The 14,758-nt window shown below is 40.0% G+C and overlaps 2 protein-coding genes across 2 annotated transcripts; one reads left to right on the plus strand and one right to left on the minus strand.

The window, feature by feature from the left end:
• Positions 1-2,288: 2,288 nt before the first annotated feature.
• On the minus strand, positions 2,289-6,818 carry LOC137277911 (uncharacterized). Its single transcript, XM_067809912.1, has 3 exons — positions 6,601-6,818; positions 5,208-5,334; positions 2,289-2,546 (listed from the first exon to the last, which is right to left on the minus strand). Exons 1-3 carry the CDS (start codon positions 6,665-6,667, stop codon positions 2,360-2,362), a joined length of 381 nt encoding a protein of 126 aa, XP_067666013.1. The 5' UTR covers positions 6,668-6,818; the 3' UTR covers positions 2,289-2,359.
• A 5,976-nt stretch (positions 6,819-12,794) lies between these two features.
• Positions 12,795-14,447, plus strand: LOC137277923 (uncharacterized). The gene is made up of 3 exons (XM_067809933.1): positions 12,795-12,890; positions 13,790-13,889; positions 14,073-14,447. Exons 1-3 carry the CDS (start codon positions 12,839-12,841, stop codon positions 14,290-14,292), a joined length of 372 nt encoding a protein of 123 aa, XP_067666034.1. The 5' UTR covers positions 12,795-12,838; the 3' UTR covers positions 14,293-14,447.
• The last annotated feature ends 311 nt before the right edge of the window (positions 14,448-14,758 follow it).

Genomic DNA, 14,758 nt, shown 5'->3' on the forward strand with positions numbered 1-14,758 from the left:
TGCGCTCGATCCGATCAAAAGTCATGTCAGTAGAAATGGTAAACTACTGCGTGGCTGGAATCTGTCATTCGTCCAAGTACAAAGCAGGATTTGAAATTGACAAGAGGTTGCACCAGTTTCCGTCAAATCCAATCATCCGAAATAAATGGCTGTAGTTTGTTTGCAACCCACAGACATTAAAACATGTCATGTGTATCACACGTGCCTAATTACATAATGTGGCAGAGACGGGACTCGGGTGCACGAGTCATAAATCAATTTATTTTCTTTATGTCGTATAGTCTGATAGGTGTTAAGTTCAAATTGCACGTGGTCAATGATTGAAGCTGTGTATTGCATGTTGTCTTTAGCAGACAGGCAGGCAGACGTATAGGTGTGAATAAACCAGACACTGAGCTTCCTCTGTGACAGATGCTGCTTACCACAATCAACAAGTTTTTTTATGTAACGAGTAGATTATTTACTTGTACACGACCAAGATTAGACTACTGCTCACGAACTCAGACTCTGGGCATGCATATTGTTTCAAGCTCCACGAACCTATTCACTGCGCATGCGTTATGGACGCAGTGCAGCATAGCTGTTGAAACCAGTTTTATCCCCAGCGCTGGGGGGAATTTAGTGAAACGTTTGAACTCCGATTTCGCGGGCCTTTTTTTCATCGCGTTGTTTTCAACTTTATAGGTTGAATTGGCATTTTTTATGATTTGTTTTGGTAAGTGCATACCGAGAGGTACCAGAATCTGCACAGTTGTGTTTTACGTTGCATGTGACCTTTAACCAATAACCCATGCCTGTCGTAAGAGGCGATTTACAGAATCAAGTGATCAGTCTCGCTCACCTTTTTTGACACAATTCGATGTTCATGCTGTTGATCCTTGGATTGTCCGGACCAGACTCTGTTACTTACGGATCGCCGTCATATGGCTTGAATATTGCTGAGTGAGGCGTCAGACAACAAACAAAATAGTAAAACGTTTCCAAAACTGTTACTTACAAGGAGAACTTACACCTGGTAATATGCATGTTAATTGTGTGCTGATTGTTTCATTAATACACTGTTCGGCTAAACCAAATCATGCTGCAGAGCTCAGTGCATTCGGGTACTCTCCGGTCAATGTACACCGAACTACGTAACACTAAAAGACCCAGAAACAAACAAAATAATACCTCGTAATTGGCCTCATTTTGGAACTTGTATATTTCATCACTACATGCAGCAATATAAGCTGGGTAATGAGTTATTCATATCGTATGGTTTTGACCCTGGCACCAAATCACCACAACTAACTACATAATTGTTATAATATCTTCCTGTCGACTGTTACGGTGTTGCAATCGTCATGACCTTTTTATGTAGAGGAAATGACGTTCCTGCAAATAATCAGACTGATTAGTAACTGTGGTGTGAGTAAAGTTTCACAAACGTTCCTGACTCCAACTGTATATCATCATCATCAACACCATCATCATCAACATCATCATCATCATCATCATCATCATCATCATCATCATCATCATCATCATCATCATCACTGTCATCGTCGTTGTCTTAGAATCACGTTAATAAATTATTTATAATAATAAGTGTATTTAAGTGCGCTAAATTTCACCAGTTGAATACACTATCAAACTGATTATCATTACCCCAGATGAGTTAACTGAGAGGCAATACAAAGTACTTGATATTGATCTGCAACTTTATTATTTACACACATCAAACGGTTGCACATTCATATCAGGTGTCTTGTATTACCCTACCAACTTCTAAATGTCTATCAATCAACCGCCTGAGATGCGCTAGAAGGTTAATAGTCACATTACTTTTCCTACCGGGTACCCATTTCATGGCGAGTTGAGACCACGTACTTCACAGGTGATTTTTTGAGGGGCAGAGCTGAGGTCCTAGAAACCGCCAGGAGTCGCCCATTTAAGTATTCTTCACGCCCAGTGTTGCTACACTTCAACTGATTTGTGACCAAATACCACTTTAATTATATTTAAACGTCCTCCTATCCACAAACCGAATGATGGTATGAGCGAGTGGTTCTTTACGCTGCAGTCAGCAATTTAGTAGCTCTGTGACAACGATTTATACGAAATAATAAAATCTGTGTTAGACATGTGGTTGATCTCCACAAGGTAACAGAGGTCAACCATCCGAGAACATTCGTTGACTGGGAAACGTTTCTCTTAGGAGCTTGTCCTAGTACCACGAGACCGCTGAAAGAAACTGGAATAAATACATTTTGAATTGGACTTGTCTCTACAAGTAGAAGCAACAATGATTCGATGTGGAAAGAATTTATTTCTTGTTTCTCACTTCACCATTTATCAGAACGTATTTCAATACAGCTCGTCATTGTGGGTTCTTACACACACCAGTTGGATGGTACCATTTCTCGCGAGTGCACTCAAACGGGTCACAACAGAAGGTCCTCACGTAGCTGCACGATTCGTTGAATCCACCACAAGTGCCGCCCATCCCAAAGGCAACATTTTCACGGCGGCTCAAGTCGGACTCTGACCTGGCGGCAGCGGAGATCCTGGAGATATATGTATTTATGTTAATATTACGTATATATAGTATTACGTATATATACTTCAAGGTTTCAAGAAGAAAACGGACAAATAGGATAGTGTTTCAGTTTTCTGGCTGAAATGTATGAACGTTGTCTATTAATCGATAAACTAGACTGACGTGTAGACGTATAGAAGTACACATCTGGTGTTAGGGTATTATTGTAAACACAAACAACGAAATCCAAACAACCAACCGGACAAAAACCCAAAGTAAGTGTGTTTATTAGAAAATCACAAACATTGGACTCATTAACCCATGCTTGTCGTAAGAGGCGACAAATGGGATACGGTGGCCCGACACGCTAACCCGATTGGCAGATGCCATCGCATCCCAAATGCGTAAATCGATGCTCATGCTTTTGATCACTAGACTCTCTGGTCCAGACTCGATTATTTACAGAACGAAGCCATATAGCTGTAATATTGCTGAGTGCCGCGTTCAATAACGAACCAATCAACCAATCTTGTTAAAGACACTCATCAAAACGGCAAGATTATGTTATAAATGTTATGTATATTATGGCAGCAGAACGAGAACGAGCCATTGTCAGATGTCAGTTGTCAGATGGGGGCTTGTACTGCCTTACTGCCAGACCGTTCAGCTGTACAAGGCAGACCATAGTCACACAAACCAAGTCTGACCAAGGTTCTGCAGGTGTCCTAGGCCTCTGCAAGACATTGCCTCATGGTGCCAAGATTTCTGACGTAGTCCTAGTTAACACAAAGCGTCTTCACAACGTCGAAGAAAGGTTGTAGACAGTTATCATCTTAACACAGCATTGCCACGCTATTTTATAACCCTATTTTTGCATATACGCTATCAAAACGTTGTGTAACATTTTCATAACGTCATGTTTCATCGTTTCTGAATCTTTAACGCTGATGCGACGTAAACTTTCAAAACAAGAGTGACATTGAGTATTCGTAATATGCATGACAGTAGTGCATTGTTTACCTATCATATTACATTACTAACATCCCATAGATATACTGTAACGTAATTTCCATCCTTATTGACAATGCTATATCACGTCACCGTGCAGTGTCACGTCACAACGTTGGACAACGTAAATGAGGCCACAGAATAACGTTGTGTCAACGTTGAGACAACGTGATATTGTTAACACGGGTAGTGGCAGGAGGCGGCATTAACCTGCTTCAACATTTGCATTGAATTTTGTCGAGAGAATCCAATTCATTCCGAGAAAAGTCAACTCAGATAATTTCATTAAAATAGGATCTGGGCTCTCGTTACCGTTGAACAAGATTTGAGGACATGCCATCAGGGATCACGATATTTCAGTCGATCAATCAAAGTGAATGCAGATCAGGAAAAAGACAGCAGGAATGTATAACGTGAATATGCAACCTCAAAATTTGTTAACCCGAGGAATTTTGAACGACATTTACGGGTGCTTCCATCCCAACACAGTCTCTCGCTTCAAAGGGTTCAACATTTGGATGGTAGGCGACTTTCCATAGCTCACTTGAAGCACCGTCATGCAATCTAGGCCATTTGTTATGCGTTCCAGAATCTTCTCTTTTTGGGGTGATCGAAAGGACAACTCTTTCAAGATATTTTACAGCTAGGGAGAACTGCTTTCCGATTTGGGAATGTTGATGTCTACTTACTTGGTCAGTGTCGCTCTGATGTAATTATAACCTATAATTATATGTACTCAGATAACGGTAGTGTGAGGAAAAAACGGTTTTCATTTTGTATCACAGCAGAGCTGGTAACAGATTATGCAGGATCGTGCACAGAGATCAGGCAACCCGTGAGTTGGGGTTTACGCCACTTTTAGCAATGGTCCACCACTATCACTGTGGGGGACACCAGAAATGGGCTTCACACATTGTTCCCATTTCGTGAATCGAACTCTGACCTTCGGCGTGACAAGAGAACGCTTTGACCACTGGGCTACCTTACCGCTCACGTGACTTATGACAACAAAATGAACAACACGTGGTCAACATGTGTCTGGGTTCATTCAAGGGTTCCTTCTGGAATGTTGTTGCTGATAACGATTGAAAATCAGCTCTAGGGAGAAATGAACTTTATTCACGTGTAAATTGGAGAATTAGCTTTGATTGCAGCTCAGCATGTTTATTGGTTGCAATCCGTTTAGCGTGGCTCGAAAGGTTCTGGAAATGTGGCAGCACACGCCCATATAATGAATCAGAAAGCCATGGATAATTATGGAACCTTAAAAGGGACATTTACTGAAACAAGCTGGGATTCCGTATACATGATGACGCCCAGAAAGTAACAACCAACTATTCACTCTCAGCATCGTATAGAAATGGAGGGATCTGATGAGATCGCATGAATGTACGAAGTATTATAATTTGTCTTGAACAAACTCATGTCAGATCTTCCTGAATGAGTATGGTTTTATGCCGCTTTGAACAATATTTCTGCAATATCACGATGGGTGACACTAGACATGGGCTGTATAGATTGGAAATCGAACCATAGCGTTCGGCGTGGAGACCGAACGATTTAACCAGTAAGCTACACCAACGACCCGAATCATCTTAACAGGGTTGTGATTTCGGACACACAAAGACATAGAGTAGGGATGGAAATCAATGACTCTGAATGGAGTAAGCATTATTCTTACTTTTCAACGACATTTTGAATCTCTTCCTGGAGTCTGTCATTGGTTTCCCGTGCTTGTCGCTCACTCTCACTCAGGGAGCGTTTCAAAAACTGGAAAGGGAGTAAAGGCGATAGATTTCCGGCTCTGGCTGAAACAGCAAAATACCTGGTTAGAACATAGTGAATGAGTGAGTTATAAGCCACACTCAGCAATATTGCAGCTATAGGACTCCGGTCTGTAAATAATCGAACTGCACCAGAGCAACAGCGTGAGCATCGTTCTACGTAACTGGAACACGATGACACGTGTCAGCCACGAGCTTGAGCACCCGATCCTGTTAGACGCGTTTTACGGCGTTATTGAATCGGGTTATTGAAAACCAATGCTAACCCGGGATCTTTATGGGTGCACTGGCTGAGAATAGGCGAATGACGACCATGTAAAGAAAAGCGATTAAGTAACGTAAACTGGTGGTCAATACTGTGAGCACCGAAGACGTCATGACGTTTCATGCATACCCTGACGCACGGTCGACATGGACCAAACTGTTGAACACTACATCCTTTGTACGTTTAGGTTTGCTCGAACTGATAGGAAGGATCCCGTCACATGGAAGTATCACCACTAGCAGACATTCGTAGTCATGATTGTGTCTTTCACCAGTAATGATTAAATACTTATGTACAAGATCATGAACTAGATAATCATTATGAAAACGACACGTATCCTTTGACACGTAGGATGATCAGAATGGGCTGACAGTATACATAGCCGACACTACAAATTATAAAGTAAAGAAATACGAAAAGCAAACATAAAGTCGCTGAAACACTACAAACCTAATGTACAAAAGACAAGTTGATACGAGCATCAAATACATCAAAATCGAAAAGTCATTTTGGCATATTAATTAAGCATCTTCTAACATGGACGTATTCTTCCTTTTTGAATGCACTATACACATGCACTATACATCTTGCCCAGCTGCTAAGGATGAGTGAGGTTGGTTTTACGCCGCTTTTAGCAATATTCCAGCGATATCACGGCAGAGATACCAGAATTGGGCTTCAGACGTTGTACCGATGTGAGGAATCGAACTCGGGTCGTCTGATGAGCGAACGCTTTAACTACTAGCCTATCCCATCGCCCCCCAACTGCTAAGAAGGCTATGATTATACCTTAGAAGCAGCAATTAAGCTGCAATATGTCTTGCCTCTGTTCATTGCCCATTACCTGTGTTATTTCCATGTAATTGTGGAGATCGGGGTCAATGCACTTATGCCCAATCCTTTTCAATACTGAATAAAGTATGTTCGATGTTCTAACACCACCATCGGTGCAACCAATGAGATATTTTTCAAATATCGTACAATACAATGCACATTGTGTTCACGTGCTGCAACTTTATACATACGTGCTGCTGTATTCGCGATGCACGCCAGTCCAAGGACACACACTGCTGCTAGCGCCAAACGCCCCATGTTCCGAAATGTTCAAGCCCTGTATTAACGCTTCACACCGACTGATCAGGATATATAACCACTCTTCGCCCGGGCCAGCTTCAGGACTACTGTGGATTACACACCACGTGACAGTTCATGACATTTAAGCGGATGTCGAGAATTTGAGGTTAGAGGTGAACAACTTGGATAGGTCACAATATGCCCCAATCACTAATCACGTAATTAAGCTGTATTTCTCATATGGATATGACATTAAAGGTGTATGTTGGTAGATTTTCAACGTTCATGCATGTGTTGAAATATGCTTATTAAATGTTATTAAATTATTAGAATCCATGTTTTATGTTCATAAGTGCTCATTTATAAAAATCACCGATTTCCATACTAAACCACGTCTGTACAAGTATGGCCGGGGTATGTTTAATGTTGAATTTATTGGTGAATGTGAACACTCAAAATGTCATTTTGCATGTCTTACACTATTCAAGTTCAGTACTGTGTGTAACCTCTATGTGACTATATGACAGCCAGCACTAGTCGCCTCACATCTCATGTCATCTTCCTCATCCCCTGATGGGGCGGTGTACGCCATTCCCCGTGTAAATCAGCTTCCAGCTAGGCCAGGTTCTGAACAGGATGATCCTTTTGTTGTACGTGATGACCAGTCATGTCCCAGATATGCTCCACGGGATTAAGATTAATGCTCATCTAATCATGAGACATTTCAGAGGATGCTTAAAAATATCAAATAGTTTATCTTTTCGACATTTGACTTTTTCATTGAAATATATTTTCAGCTACAATATTGTGATAAAAATGACAATGGCAAAGTCTCAGGAAACAGAAGTAGGAGGAGAGTGTCACTTAAAGCTAGACATGAAACGTACTTTAAAAAGCGCTGTTTAATCCCACCTGCTTTCCTTAACGTGCTCTTTCTGATGAGGGTTTCTATCATTCACCTACATATCGGTAAGTATAGCAGAGTAAGAACCCCATTTGTAAGCCTTCTGAAGTTCAATAATTATTTCTGTTGTTAATGAATAAAAAAGACTTCCCACGTTATCTCGGCCACGTGTTGCTGTGAGCCTTGGCGTCATGGGGTTTAATGTTTTTAGTGTTTAATAAAAACCGTTATATTGTTATCATCATGATGACGAACATTATTAGAGAGGATAAGAAACTGATACGATTCATAAATTTGTGGCAATGTTCACAGTGCCTCATAAAATAACGATACAAGCCCGTAAAACTGAACCCGTTATCCAGACTCTGAACTTTCCTGGCCACTGTACTACTGACCCGTCCATATGAAACTAAAACCACAGTGCATCATATCCATGAAACGTAAATTCCGAATCTTTGTTATTCAGGACCACTCCATCGGGAATGATATTGTCCGGACTAATTGAAAATCATGGCCTAGTAGCCATCACGCTGAAGATCCGGGTTCGATTCCCCACATGGGTACAATGTGTGAAGCCCATTTCTGGTGTCCCCGCCGGAATATATTGCTGGACTATTGCGGAAAGCGGCGTAAAACTATACTCACTCACAATCACTAGTTTGTATGACCCAAACTAATGTATTTACATTCCTATGTGATGCAGCTTGAATATTGTGTCTTTACTTATTATTTACCAGTTACAATGGGAAGCACATTTCTGACTACCCATCTGGAGCGTTGTTCAAACCCCAAATCGCCACAATGATTAACTCAAATGGACCATTATTGTTCTCCGTATTGCAGAGAGCCGAACATGACCTATTAAATTAAACCTTAAAATGTCGGCATAAACAGCTGAACGTTATCATTTAATTTGTGACACTTTTGTGACAATAAAGAGATGGAATTTAACAATTGCATAAATATAGCAAAACGATACTGAACGCACATTACATAATTTATTTATGTATTACATATTTAAGTCTTCATTTATATACGGGTGTGGCCATCTGGTTTAAAGTGGACATTATCTCCAGAAATCGGGGAAATGGTTAAGTGCCAAGTTTAAAATATAGCTAAATGAAACCTAAAAATATAACAATATAAAATATACAGATCTTACGACTGTTGGCGCTTTATGTAGGCTTCTTGTATATCACTGACGAACACTTTCCGCACAAGAAGTAAAAAAAAAAAAACGAGGAAAAAAAAGAAAACATAGAAAAATGGAAAACGAACAGATAAAGACTTGGTGGCCCCGGTGTGCAGGTGCCCCAATTTGTTGCGCTTGTCAGAAGCCTATGAAGTTGGTTCGAATCCCAGATTCGATATGGTATTGTTTCTTGGTAGTTGATCCTAACCGTGAAGCTGGCTATCTGAAACTCACATTCACTCAGTCATTGACTGATGTAGATTCCATTCTAATAGACATAAAACAGAAAGCAAATTGTAATGCATTCACAAAGTGTATTTCTGTCGAATAAGGTACATCCCTTCGCATACAAAAAGATATAACTGTGTGGTAATTAAGCGGAAACAATAGGACAAACAAAACCATTGCTGCTGCTTACCACTGATGCTAGACGGGGAGGTCACACTCAAAGACCTTGTCAGCAAACAAACCCTTCATCATGGTTGCGAAACTGATTTCTTTCACTGGTGAAAACGATTTAGTATCTTCAAGTTCATATTAGAAGGTTTATGTATTTTAGGCGTTAAATATACTACCCATCAAAACTTAAGACTCACTTATAGTACTCACTATGTGTCATGTAGATATATACGGTTACATCGAAGATAAATTTCACCACTAAATTTGGGGGGACCAACTGCAAACCTAATGCAGATGAACTGCCCGAGGACCATGCGCCACATGCAAATGTGGTGCATGTGAACAGCTGCGTTTTGTTTTAAGGTTCCGTTAAGAGATCGCCAAGTTTCACCACTTATGAAACGCATGACAATAAACTTTTTAAACGTTACGAAATTGTTTTACAATACATCAGTTCATGCAAACAGCACCTATAATAAGCATGGAAAAACAAATCTAGTTTAGAACAGTTGACTGAAGTAAGTGGCTACATTTACACTAGTACATTTACACCAAATTTTGACGAAGTCGAGGTGGCTGAGCGGGCTAGGCTGCTGACGTTGTGTGCTGGCGATTAGGTGCCGATGGGGGTGCGGGTTCGAATCCCGAATGGGACTCAACCACAAAAAGGTACTAGAATTTGTACTTTACTAAGAAAGTGAAATCCCAAATATGACATGTGTTGCTTATGACGAGGGAGTATGTCATAATCATACATATATAATGTTCCTGGAAAAAATGTTAAGATCTTAGGAAGGTCAGAGATCATATACAGGCATGTAGTCTCTGGAAAAGTACAGAGAAAACTTACAAAGATAAATAATTGGTCTTGTTCCTTCGATTTCATTCTATGCGTCAAAATATTTGCAAGTTCAAGTCATGCTGAACGGAATAATACTGCGTTTCTGTTGAATCAATTTATGTGGATATTAAAAATATGTTAAGACATGTCTGTGACGCGAAGGTTGATAGAAACACTATTTTTAAAAAATTGTCCGTAAAGAGAAACTTGGAAACAATATTTTAAGTAACATCTATAAAGAGAAATCTGACTAATCTAAGTTTTCTTCGTAATAGTGGGGATAAAGTTTGATACTAAGTTGTAAGTTAACATTGCTAATACAAGTGTTGTTTATTCCACAAGAAATGTTTCCCGTCACTGTGTTTATTTGTATATACTTGTAGATGTCAAAGGGGAGACCGGTATTGTACTCTTCCTTAGTTTTTCCGGACATGTTATTGTTTGAGCATCTCAAGCCAGACCATTTTTATTTCCTGTTCTACGTACTTTTGTCCCCAGGAGAACTTAATTCATTCTGTTTTCCTTATTTTAGAAAACATACGACCGGCGGGTCCATAAAACAAGAAATAAAATGAGTCTTGACTCACCAAAATGTTCAACCAAGGAGAGATGGATGAAAATACGGGACAGTCGTTTCAAGAAAGATGTAACAAACTAGAGTAACCTGCCTTTAGAGTAATCTCACTCTTTGAGCTTGGCGCAGAGGCTGAGTGGGTTTAGTTTTACGCCGCACTTAACAATATTCAAGCTACATGGTGGTCTGTAAATAATCGAGCCTGGACCAGCCAATCCAGTGATCAACGGCATGAGCATCGATTCATGAAATTGTGTAACCTCGTAAGAGTCTGGCCACCCGATTCTGTTAGTCGCCTCTCACGACAAACATGGGTTACTGAATATCAATCCCAACCCGTATGAATAAACTTTGTCACCTTTATCTTATTGGGTGTGTATCCATACTTGTCTAATATTATAAAAATAGAATTACAACAGGTCCATGAACTTGGAGAAGAGAAAGACAAAAACAACCGAATACACACTAAGTATTGTGTACAAGGATGCGGAAAACCGCTGTGAATATTTAACAAGCGCGCTTGTCGCTGCGTTGTTGACCACAAGCAAATGACAATAACCTTTCCCTGGTGTATCTAATTTATTTCACTTAGACATGTTGGTAAGTTGGCAGTAGTGTCGAGTCGAATTCAGCTACTTCTGACTGAATTACGGTACATGACGCTGTGTCACCTAACGTCACTGTACATCACTCCGTATTGCCGTACATCACCAAACGTGACTGTTCATCACGTAAAGTCACTTTACATCACTCTGTTATGCCGGAAATCATCTCATCACATCAACCATCTAACATCACTGCACGTCACCTAACGTCACTGTACATCACTCTCACTCTTTATTAATCTTTGTCGAATTCTGATTGGTTAATAACCAAAGAATACGAAACCATGTAGGCGGATTTGCCAGGGTATACGAACCGGCAAATCTGTCACGTGACACACTACACGGGTTGTACGAATGATCTTGTCCTTAGATGGAATGTGGTTGTCAAACGGCTGATCGCATCGAAATTTTAGAGTTGACATATACAATTATGAGTATTAAGATGATAATTAGATGAAATTGTTGCAATAATTTCTTGTTGGTTTGGGTTAATAAGGGTATTCAAAAATATAATGTCTCTGTATTTCACCTGTCTTTAAACAAAGCTTCAAATTTGATAATATTTATCATAAACTAAGCCACCCTGAGTTAACTCCCTTAACCAACCGTTCAGGAACATTTCACATCACATTCTGCCGAATGTTGAATGTTGTTGTTTAAAGATAAAAATATAAGCTATATTAAAAGATCTTTAGGGTAATAAATTCGCCACACAGTGTTTTTAAAGGGTGTACTGGACTGTAAGACCCTCATTAATACGGAATACTGTGAAACTAATAGTATCATTCTTCATCACCTAACGTCACTGTACATCACCTAACGTCACTTTATATCACCTGTATCAATGTACATCGCCTAACGTCACTAGATATCACCTGTATCAATGTACATCGCCTAACGTCACTTTATATCACCTGTATCAATGTACATCGCCTAACGTCACTTTATATCACCTGTGTCAATGTACATCGCCTAACGTCACTTTATATCACCTGTGTCAATGTACATCGCCTAACGTCACTTTATATCAACTGTATCACTGTACATCACTCTGTATCACCGTGATATTACTGCAAATGCCCCTTATCCACCCGCCGCGTTAATGTGTATCCCTCTGTAAATGTATTACTAGCATCACGTGATATCACTGGACTCCCCATTGTACCACTGCACATCATTGGACATTTACACATCATGTGAAGTTAGCCATGATAAACGATATTCTCTGATGTGTTGCTAACGACGAAAAAAATAAATAAACTATTGACGCGACGTGTCCCTATTATATACATATATGTCCATAATTATGAGTGTCCAAACTACAGGAGCTTAAGTAATAAATCATTAAAGCTGCATATATTCTTAATTAATGCAGCGTATATTCTATGAATGGATTTGAACATTTTAAAAATCACTTGAAAAATATATATTCAGATATGTATTCACATTTGTCCATGTACCATCAATGAGTTGAATGTTAATGAGGGAACTCTTGAATACCAACGCCATGTTTAAATGTTAACATGTTTACGTCGTTCAAACAAAGGTCAACGATCCTAATGAATCATGAAATTATCTTTGCTAGGAATAGCTGAATATGTATGCCACATGCGCAATGCAAATCTCATTCACTTTCCAACTCGATCTAAGACGGCCGACCTTGCAGAAAACAAGATGAAATGTACCACTCTACTGGCACTTGTTGCGATCAGCTGTTTCTTGACACGTGAGTAGCATTCTACTGACGCACATCACGAGAAGGTTGTGTATTTCGCTATGTGCTATATTCTCGGCATGTTTCTTTGAAACTTGGGTATGTAGATGTTGTGCATTGCAATCAATCAATTGCGGGTGTCAATCCGCGCTATCAACATTGCCGTTGTTGTTAAGTTAATATCAAGCACACGCTCTTTTTTAAATGTTAATTACAGAGTTAAGTTGAGTTAATAACTTTCAAATATTTTCAAAGCCTTCTTTTATATTCAGATGGTGTGCTGTGCGTGACCATACCGTTATGTCTAATTTCCAAAATATTACACCAAAGATATCTCTTGCAATCGTTACGGGGGGCATTCAGAAGGAAAAACGAAAGTGTATGGTTTGTAATTATATCAGTTTTGGCGTTAATGAACTCAGTCTATCGCAATCCACATAAGCAATGATTTCAAACTGAACCGATTTAGAATTTCTGGTCGAGTTCACATTTCATACATGTCGTTTGAACTGTATGCAAACTATTAAAGCTAAATCTTTGTCAATGGTGTAAACCTGTGGGCTCGTGGGTGAATGCCTGAACGGTAGCCAAAGCCAAGGTGCATGTGTACAGTGAGAGACAATCACCAGTCGTCTCAGGAGGCAATGTCAGGTGTGTGGAAATATTCTTTCCCCAGTCAACTGGGTGTAGTGGGAGTGGGTGAGTATGGTTTTACGCCGCTCTCAGCAATATTCCAGCAATATCACATCATCAGAAATGGGCTTCACACATTGATCTAAATGAGGAATCGAACCCGGGTCTTCTGCGTAACGAGCTAAAGCTTTAAACACCATGCTACTTTACTGCTCCCGGGGTTGGGAGAATTTAGTCCAGTTACTTGACGCTACTGTACTATCTTTCCTTTTGTTTAGAGGCAGAAGGAGCCAGTGTCCCTGAGGTTCTGAAGAAGCAGAAGACCGCACGAGAAGTTCAGGACGAACTACAAGATCAGATCCTTCAGCTTATTGATGCGTGAGTTTTATATCATGTTTCTATATTTTCTTAATTCTTTATATATATAATTTTTAGAGAAGGGTTAAACGCAATATTTGTCTGAGAATAGTTCCATTCATATTTTAGTTTGTATATTACTCAGGATAAAATGGTACTTTGTAATAATCTGCATGTTAACGTTACTTTAAACTTGTTTGTCAGGGTTAAGACTGCTGAAGGAGACGTAGAACGCCCAGACAGCCGGCGGGACATAGAATGGCCCTGGGAGACTCCATGTGCTCCGGTAATGGCAAATTGCAGCTTCTCGGGCCCCTACTGCTGTGAGGGCATGTCCTGCTTCAGACGCGGTATACAATGGAGTGGCGAGTGCAGGATAGTCATCGAGGAGGGAACCGTCCCGCCATTTCTGGGCACAGACTGAACAACAAGAAGTAATTTGTATTTAAAACATAATTTTGATTTAGTTGTTAAGGCATTTGAAATTGTCATTGTTCTTCTTCTCTATAACACTCTTCTCATCAGTTCGCCACGTCAATCGATATATATGAAGCCATTAAAACACCAGTGCTGAAAAAATTAAATGTGTCATTTATATTTGCATATACATCGCAAGTGGTGACAAATATTGAAGCTAAAATTCTTGCCAGAATTATGCAAGAGCACGTTATGACAATGATCAGCAAGACTTCAAATGTCATTGGGAGATGTCACTTTGACATGGTTCACTTAATGAACGTCAAGGCGTATTCGGGCAAGCCTTAGTTGAACCGTCTCGGCTGCAGATCTTGATGGTCTCTGCAAATATACACTCATTGACAGCTTCCAATCCGTCTTGGAATCCACGCTCGGAGATTGACGAGTTTCCGACTCCCATCATAGCAGTTAAT

The sequence above is a fragment of the Haliotis asinina genome, chromosome 3, assembly GCF_037392515.1.
Source record: "Haliotis asinina isolate JCU_RB_2024 chromosome 3, JCU_Hal_asi_v2, whole genome shotgun sequence".
NCBI classification, from domain to species: Eukaryota; Metazoa; Mollusca; class Gastropoda; order Lepetellida; family Haliotidae; genus Haliotis; species Haliotis asinina.